We start from the raw sequence: 9,486 nt of genomic DNA on the forward strand, positions 1-9,486 counted from the left end.
GGGACCCCCTCCTTCCTGCTGCAGCCAGCACACACCCTGCACATCGGTGAGTGGGAAGCGCGCCCAGTCTGATGGTTCAGGGACTTCTGCCTCCATTCACTTGTGAAGTGGGACAGCCGCCTATTGTACGTGGTTTTCACTTTAGATTGGAATTTTGCCCTTTTGCCTGAGGTTTGCTCCAAAGAGGACGTTTTCCCTTTGTCTCTGCTGGAGGCGGAGCCTACTCCTCCGAGGACGGTGGTGCCCTCACCGAAGCCCCTGCCTTGGTTCTTCCTCCAAGAGGCAGCCTCGTGTCAAGAGGGGCCATCTTCACCCCTGACCTGGAAGGTTCTCTGGTCCTGGCTTCTTACTCCACGCCTCTCACCAGGTGCCCAAGGACTAGCAATTAGGTCTCGAAGGTTCCGGAGAGGCTTGCACACATGGCCAAGGATGTGCCAGGCTGAGCATCTCCTCTGCACATACCTGTACCCGGCCCTTCCCTTCCCCAGTGGCTGCTGTCACTCGTGCAGGCGCTAGGTCCCCATCACCCAGGTGCTTTCGGACTCATAACCCAAGTTATTCATGGCAGTGATGTGCCTTTTCAAGCAGCATCTAGAATCTTCACCACGCTACTGCAAGGTTCGAAGTAGTATTTCAGGCCTGGCCAGGAGGACATGTTTGCCAAGGGAGTCATTGAAGAGCACCTTGCTTTACCAGGAAAATCCTCTTAGACCACCTAACAAGGGCATTTGTGATGGGCACGGAGCTATCAGAAATGAAAGCAGAAGCCTGACACTATTTTCCTCTAATCCAGCAGACATAGAAACAGAATGATCAAAGTGAGTGCTTGGTGGCCCCATGGAGACTGTCCCTTTAAGGTTGATCTCTCCAGACTCCTGTGTTCTCTGTGTCCATCTTTCTCTCCTTTATGCAGACACATCTCTTTTTATGTCATAGGTGTGTTTCCAGAAAGAGACACAGAAACAGGGCTTTTGTAATTCCAGTCTGATATCAGATATCCTGGGGAGGTGGCCAGTCCAAAGAGCCCTACAATTCTTTGTAAAGTGACAAACGTGTGTTCTTTTGTAACATGAATAACTGGGGTGTAGGTCTGGATTTCCACAGACTAAAGAGCTCAGAGGGAGATGCAGCTGTACCGAGCAGGGTGTGCGTATGTGCTGGGAGTGGCACACACACACATGCCCACGTGCATGCTGGGAATTGGGTCAGGACAGAGGTCCCTGGATGAATTGTGTGCTCTCCTGCACTGACTGGCCACAGATGGAGATGGCTGAGCAAGGGAGGGGGGTATCGATGCCGTAGAAAGTTCTGCTCTCTGGCTGTCAAGCAGGGGATGGGCAGGCATCCACACTCCTGCCTGGCAAGAGTTTTTTAGAGCCCATAACTCAGCCCTTCCTTCTGTTTCCATATACTATATAGGCAGGGCATGCTCAGGCCCAGAGCGATTTCTCCTTACCTTTGTGTGACGGCTTCTGACCTAAATCTAGTAGCGCATTGGTTTGGATTCAGGAATAGAGATGAGGGCTGGGACCTTCCGTTTACCCCACAGCTTTTCAGAGAGAAAGGGAACCTGCAGGGTCATGTGACACAGAGGCCTCTGCGCCACCAGCTGGCCACGTTTCCTTGGGCCCCAGCACCCAGGCATCCTGTTTCCTGCCTGACACCGACCTGTGACTTTATGCAACTTGTCCCAGGTCATTTGGCTAGTTAGAGGTGGAGATGGGACAGGAGCTTAGAGCACCTGCCTTCCAGCTTTTTCCCCTTAAGGGGTCTTGTGCAGACAGCACTCACTACACTATGAGACCCAGAGGCTCACAGTCTCCCAAATGCCCTCTGTCCTCATGACTGGCCTACTGGTGTTGTTGCGGCATCCTTTGGAGAATAATGACTCTGCATGTTTGTGTAGAGCATGCAAAGCTTTTCTGGACTGTTCATGGTGTCATTAGTTCTCATCAAGATCTTACATGGAACAGGATGGAAAGCATTATTTCCATGTGCTGTATGAGAAAACCAAGGCCTGGAGAGGCCAGATGACTTGTGCAAGGTCACAGAGCTGCAGACAAGAAGAGACTTGATTCTCTTGGCTCCTAGCAAAGTGGGTCTGGCTGCTATATAGGGCTGCAGCCCCTGCCAGTGCCCAAGGGAGGAGTCTGCTGCTTCTCTCACTTCCATTTCCCCTGCTGCTCGCCCACCTCAGCCTGCACTGCCCTTAGCCACACAATGCACACACACAGGTGCCCTCTATACCTTCACCCCGATGTTCACCACCATGGCATCCAGGAGGTCAAAGACACGGGAGGTGACTCCATCTCCTCGGTCCTTGGCGAGCCAGCAATTACAGCGCAACGTGTACTTGGTGCCCTGGGTGGGCACAGCCAAGCATAGCTCCTCCACCAGCCAGCAGCTCTCGGGGGAGGCCCCGTCGTGGCCCAGCTAGGAGGGGACACACAGGGGCCATGAGGACAGGGCACAACTGGGAAAGAAGCCCTCCCTGCTCAGGGTCCGCTTCCCCACTCTTCTGCCTCCTCCCTCAGCGTTGCCTTCCAATGTGCTTCGCACTCACTGACCAGAGTCCCTCCCGTGAAGGTGGAGAGATTTTGCAGATGTAATTAAAGTCTCTAATCAGGTGACTTTGAATTAATCAAAAGATTATTCTAGGTGGGCCTGACCTCATTAGGTGAGCCCTTTAAAAGAGGGTCTAGATGTCAGAGATGGAAGAAGTCAGAGAGATTTGAAGCAGAAGAGATCTTCTCTGAATGGCTTTGAAGAAACAAACTGCCTTATTTTGGAGAGGGTCACGTGGCAGGGAATGCAGGCAGCCTCTGGCCTTGGTCCTACAACTACAAGGAAACAGATTCCTCCAACAGCCATTGAGCTTGGGACAGGACCCCAAGTCTCAGATGAGACCCCAGCCGTGGCAGCAACTTGATTTCAGCCCAGTGAGACCTTGAGAAGAGGGCCCCGCTAACTCACACCTGGACTTCTGACTCAGGACACTGTGAGATAATACATTTGTGTGGCCTTAAGTTATTAAGTTTGTAGTAATTTGTTACACAGCGATAAAAAACTAATACACAGGCATCCCCATTGGGTGGGTGGAAAACGGACCTGGAGGGGCAGGTGATGCAACCAAGGTCACCCAGCTAGTTGATGGCAGGAGCCAGGAGCTCCTTCTCTGCTGCCTGCTCTGAGTGGGGTTCAGGTTGGGCCCATTCACCCTCCCACCTGTGTACTGGTCAGTTCCTTCCTTCCTTCCCTAGGGGTGATCACCATCCCGAGGCCCTAGGGCCCAGCACCTCTATTTTCTTGATAACGCCCACATCCAAGCCTGCAACATAGAACTCCTCCACTGAGCCGCAGCTGAAGCCCTTCTTCCCTCGGGGATAGTCCAGCCAGATGCGGTTACTGCGCTCGTCATCCTCTCCGATGAGGAAGATGAAGGCCCTGCTGTCGGTGGCTGCGTCCTTCTGCTTCCCCGTGGTGACTGACACATAGTAGGGAATAACTGCAAGAGATCATGGGAGCCCAGCCTCATCACGGGCCACGTGGACCAGGGTAGGCTCGGACACTTGGAAATGACCTCTGGTGGCACTGATCTCAGCTCCCTGCCTCTGAGACAAAGTACAACAGAGCTTTTCAGACTGGCAAGTATCTACCCTCCAAGGACTGAGGGAGCTAGTAACTCCCAAGAGAAGATCAAAGAGAGCATCGTTGCCACATCTAAAAGCCCTGTTGACCAATTATCTTAGTTGCACATAGCACTCCCATGTGAAGTGGGGTGAGAACGATAATGGCTAGCCAAGTACAGGGTTTAGATGCCTGAAAAGCTTATCATAGATAAGAAAAGCTTATCGCAGCAAAACTGAGGTTGGCAAAAGCAAGGTCTCACGGAAAGTAGGAATTTAGGGAAGATAATAAAATAGCATTTATATATGTAACCTGGTAAATGAAAGTTCTAGAAGGAACTCATTTCCAAAACAATCCAGATTAAACAGCATAAAAACTTGCTCAGGTAGTATGGCGTAGAGTTCTAGTTGCCCAGCCAGTTTCCATTCTCCTTGTAGCTAGGGGTGGTCATGATATATAAAATGTTGGGAAATTTCTTTTAAAGGGTCTGACTCAACTGGGAGGAGCACCTTTTTGCCCCTTACCCTTCCATTCATTCTGCTTGGAATGTGGATGTGATGTCTGGAGCTCCAGCTCCAAGTCATCTTGGAACCATGGGCAACCTTTAGGATGGAAGCCACTTGTAAGATTGCCAGAGTGGTCAGGTTGAAAGAGCCTAGGTCCCTGAATTCACTGGGGCTGCTATATCATTCTCAACTGCTTCTCTTTGAATTTTTATGTGTAAGAAAAGAAAAATTCCTTGTTCATTTAAGCCACTATCTTTAGGTCTCTTGTTACTTGCAGTTACTAACTGAAACAGGTTGGAAAACCTTCTCCTGGCTCATCTTCCTCAACAGCTAGGGAGACACTGCCCTGGGGTAGTAGATGTTAGGTTATGCAATCTGTAGCCCTTTGAAAAATTTCCAGACTAGACCTTCCTGGCTGGAATTACCTGCATTGATTTCTGCCCATGGCTGCATTTCATCTTTACAAGGAGAGCCCCACTGGCCTTTCCACAGTTGATCATCGTGCTTAATTAAGGAGAAGCACTTTCTTGTGGGTCCTGTCTAAGAAGATAGAGTATAAAAAGATTGGCTCTCGGCCCAATCCTATCTCACAGACCCTCCATGTGGTCTTCTGGAGAAAAATATAGTGGTTGACATGCTCTTATATCTAAGAGAACTGAGCAGAAAAGCAGTGGATTTAAATGTCCAACAGAAAAATATACAACTGCCTTATCTCAAAAATCTGGTTGGAAAAAATGAACTTCTCAGGGGATTACAATATTGTTTTAAGAAGCAGGAAAAAACTGAAGCTAAAAGAGTGACTTGTCCAAGGCCACACGTTTTCTTGTCAGAGCCAGAAATGGAACTTAAATCTCCAAAAAACCAGCTCAGGACTTCTTCTTCCCACCCACCTCCCCCACCACTGCTCATGCCTAAAATTTGCATGGCTGAGTCCTAAACAACATACAAGGAATTCTCATTGCTGCTCTTGATTTCTGTCTCATGAGAATTGTCCTAGGCTCTCTGGGCTGAAACTATTTCTTGGCAGTCTGGGTGAGGGCAGAGTTTAGGATGATACCCTCCTGGTGGTAGATCAGCAAATTAAGGATATCATCATCCTAACTTCTCTTAGCCTTTGTTTCCCCATCTGTAAAGGAGGCTAATTGCTGCCCTCTGTAAACAGAAGTAATAAACAAAAACGTCAATCAACTAGAGTCTGGAGACCAGAAGGGGGAGCTCTCACTCCCTATGATGATGGCAGGGTCCAACAGGAACAAGAGACTCCACTTCTTTCCTGGCAACAACTCAGTCAGTGAAAAGTCCTGGACTCTGTTTACTACAACTCTCCCAACTGCCTTTTCCAAGAGTTCTCCTCCCTTGCTCTGTGGGGACTTGCAGGTAGCTTGCCAGGGTTGCAGACTCCGAATTGCAATTCTCTGCTGATCCCAAAAAACCCATTTTGCTAGAGAAATAACTGGCAGTCTATTTGTTTTAGGTCAACATTTTGGTGGGCCCGTACAGGGATCCAGAGAAGAGCCCCGACAGGTCTGGGGCTGGTGAGCAAACAGGTGAGATACCCACAATTGAGCCCATTGTGCCCACTGCTTTTCTTGTCAACCCTGGAGTTTGAAGGTATGTCTTTCTCCTGGATCTGAGCTCATACTCTCTTTGCATTTGAAGCTTTCCAGGCTTTATCTGGGATCTATTTTAAGGTTTTGTCCTTTCTGGTTAAGGCCTTGTTCTGTATATGAGCACTCATTTGCCACCTTGGTCAGATTTTGAGATCAGACTCTTTCAACTGAAACTGGTTAGGTTTCAGCCTGTTCCCTTTGGAACGGGGGCTGTTTCATTGCAACTGTGCTGTTTCAACCTTTGACTCATTCCTTTGGAGTAGGGGTTGTTCTATGAGAAGTGGGCTGAGAAGCATTTGGCCTGGCTCCTCTAGGACCAACCTGTTCCCTTAGAACTTGCTAGTGTTAGGCCTGCAGTTCCTTTGCAAGCTGTTTGAGATATTTGAACTGTTTAAGCTATTGAACTGAGTTGTTTAAAATGTAAGATGGTTGAGTTTTTTAATCTTTTTAAAAATTATTCTTTTACTCTATAGAAAAACCTCTGAGAAATAGGATCCCAGTTATCTAAATATTTTGAGGGCACCCCTACAGGGAATCTGGTCAATTTTATGTGTAAAAACCTCAGTTCTTCCTCATACACATTTCTAACTAAATGGATCTACCTGACCAAAGGCAATTTAGAATATCAATGGCCAAATGGAACTTCTGAAATCCCCAAACTGAATTTATTTAAAACCAAATTGGAATACAATAGTGCTAAAATTTCTAGAACTGAATGGAATGTGTATTTAGATTGGTACTTTGAGGCTTCCAAACATTACCATAAGCCTAAAATTGCCTCTCTGCAAGTGAGCCTTTAGTAAGTAGCAGTATACATGGGTCTTGTTGTTTTTAATCCAATCAGCCACCCTATGTCTCTTGATTGGTGCATTTAATCCATTGACATTTAAAATGATTATCGATAGCTATGTCATTTTGTTACTTGTTTCCTGTTTTTTTGTAGTTCTTTGTTCTTTTCTTCTTCTTTTTAGTTTCTTCCCTTTCAGTTTGATGATTTGCTTGTGTTCCTTTCTCTCTAGTTTTTTGTGTATCTATTGTACGTTTCTGATTTGTGGTTATCTTGGGGTTTGTATATGTTGACCCATAACTATATCTACTTTGTTTTAAACTGGTAGTCTTTTAAGTTCAAATACTGCCTAAAAGATCTACATTTTTTTTACTCCCCTCCCCCATGTTTTGTGTTTTTGATGTCATATTTTATATCTTCATGTCTATCTTTTAGCTATTATAGTCATAGAATTTATTTGCCTTTACTAGTGAGATTTTTCCTTTCCTAGAAGTTCTTACTTCTTGTTGCAGCTTTGTTATTTTTAAACATCATTATTGGACTATAATTGCTCTACAATGGTGTGATAGTTTCTACTTTATAATAAAGTGAATCAGCTATACATACACATATATCTCCATACCTCCTCCCTCTTGGGTCTCCTTCCCATGTCTCCCTCCTACCCTCCTTAACCCACCCCTCTAGGTGGTCACAAAGCACTGAGCTCATCTCCCTGTGCTATGTGGCTACTTCCCACTAGCTATCTATTTTACATTTGGTAGTGTATGTATGTCCATGCCACTCTCTCACTTCGTCCCAGCTTACCCTTCCCCCTCCTCATGTCCTCAGGTCCATTACCTACGTCTGCATCTTTATTCCTGTCCGGCCCATAGGTTCTTCAGAACCTTTTTTTTTTTTAGATTCCATAAATATGTGTTAGCATATAGTATTTGTTTTTCTCTTTCTGACTTACTTCACTGTGTATGACAGACTCTAGGTCCATCCACCTCACTACAAATACCTCAGTTTCGTTTCTTTTTATGGCTGAGTAATATTCCATTGTACACAGGTGCCACATCTTCTTTGCCCATTCATCTGTCAATGAACACTTAGGTTGCTTCCATGTCCTGGCTTTTGTAAATAGAACTGCTATGAGCATTGTGGTACATGACTCGTTTTGAATTATGATTTTCTCAGGGTATGTGCCCAGTAGTGGGATTGCTGGGTCGTATGGTAATTCTATTTGTAGTTTTCTAAGGAACCTCCATACTGTTCTCCATAGTGGCTCTATCAATTTACATTCCCACCAACAATGCAAGAGGGTTCCCTTTTCTCCACACCCTCTCCAGCATTTACTGTTTGTAGATTTTCTGATGATGCCCATTCTAACTGTGAGGTGATACCTCATTGTAGTTTTGATTTGCATTTCTCTAATAATTAGTGATGTTGAGCAGCTTTTCATGTGCTTCTTGGTCATCTGTATGTCTTCTTTGGAGAAATGTCTATTTAGGTCTTCTGCCCATTTTTGGGTTGGGTTGTTTGTTTCTTTAATATTGAGCTGCATGAGCTGTTTATATATTTTGGAGATTAATCCTTTGTCTGCTGATTCATGTGCAAATATTTTCTCACACTCTGAGGGCTGTCTTTTTGTCTTGTTTATGGTTTCCCTTGCTGTGCAAAAGCTTTGAACTTTCATTAGGTCCCATTTGTTTATTTTTGTTTTTATTTCCATTACTCTAGGAGGTGGGTCAAAAAATATCTTGCTGTGATTTATGTCAAAGAGTGTTCTTTCTATGTTTTCCTCTAAGAGTTTTATAGTGTCCAGCCTTACATTTAGGTCTTGAATCCATTTTGAGTTTATTTTTGTGTATGGTATTAGAGAGTGTTGTAATTTCATTCTTTTATATGTAACTTTCCAGTTTTCCCAGCACCACTTATTGAAGAGACTGTCTTTTCTCCATTGTATATCCTTGCCTCCTTTGTCATAGATTAGTTGACCATAGGTGTGTGGGTTTATCTCTGGGCTTTCTATCTTGTTCCATTGATCTATGTTTCTGTTTTTGTGCCAGTACCATATTGTCTTGATTACTGTAGCTTTGTAGTATAGTCTGAAGTCAGGGAGTCTGATTCCTCCAGTTCCGCTTTTTTCCCTCAAGACTGCTTTGGCAATTCGGGGTCGTTTGTGTCTCTATACAAATTTTAAGATGATTTGTTCTAGTTCTGTAAAAAATGCCATTGGTAATTTGATAGGGATTGCATTGAATCTGTAGATTGCTTTGGGTAGTATAGTCATTTTCACAATATTGATTCTCCCATTCCACGAACATGGTATATCTCTCCATCTGTTGGTATCACCTTTAATTTCTTTCATCACTGTCTTATAGTTTTCTGCATACAGGTTTTTGTTTCCCTAGGTAGGTTTATTCCTAGGTATTTCATTCTTTTTGTTGCAATGGTAAATGGGAGTATTTCCATAATTTCTCTTTCAGATTTTTCATCATTAGTGTATAGGAATGCAAGAGATTTCTGTGCATTAATTTTCTATCCTGCAACTTTATCAAATTCATTGATGAGCTCTAGTAGTTTTCTGGTGACATTTTTAGGATTCTCTATGTATAATATCATGTCAATTGAAAACAGTGACAGTTTCACTTCTTCTTTCCCAATTTGTATTCCTTTTATTTCTTTTTCTTCTCTGAGTGCCATGGCTAGGACTTCCAAAACTATGTTGAATAGTAGTGGTGAGAGTGGACATCCTTGTCTTAAAAATAGCTCTTGTCTAAATGTTTGATAGAATTCACCTGTGAAGCCATCTGGTCCTGGACTTTTGTTTGTTGGAAGATTTTTAATCACAGTTTCAATTTGATTTTTGTTATTTGTCTGTTCATACTTTCTATTTCTTCCTGGTTCAGTCTTGGAAGGTTATACCATTCTAAGAATTTGTCCATTTCTTCCAGGTTGTCCATTTTATTGGCAT

At 44.5% G+C, this 9,486-nt stretch overlaps 1 protein-coding gene across 1 annotated transcript in view; it reads right to left on the reverse strand.

The window, feature by feature from the left end:
* LOXHD1 (lipoxygenase homology PLAT domains 1) overlaps window positions 1-9,486 on the reverse strand; it is a 195,071-nt gene that overhangs the window by 37,481 nt on the left and 148,104 nt on the right. Inside the window, exon 32 of the mRNA XM_024734711.1 lies at window positions 3,297-3,505. Within this exon, the coding sequence (XP_024590479.1) occupies window positions 3,297-3,505 (209 nt within the window). The remainder of the gene's footprint in view (window positions 1-3,296; window positions 3,506-9,486) is intronic.

The sequence above is a fragment of the Neophocaena asiaeorientalis genome, unplaced genomic scaffold (genome assembly GCF_003031525.2).
Source record: "Neophocaena asiaeorientalis asiaeorientalis breed wild unplaced genomic scaffold, Neophocaena_asiaeorientalis_V1.1 scaffold322, whole genome shotgun sequence".
Classification (NCBI taxonomy): Eukaryota; Metazoa; Chordata; class Mammalia; order Artiodactyla; family Phocoenidae; genus Neophocaena; species Neophocaena asiaeorientalis.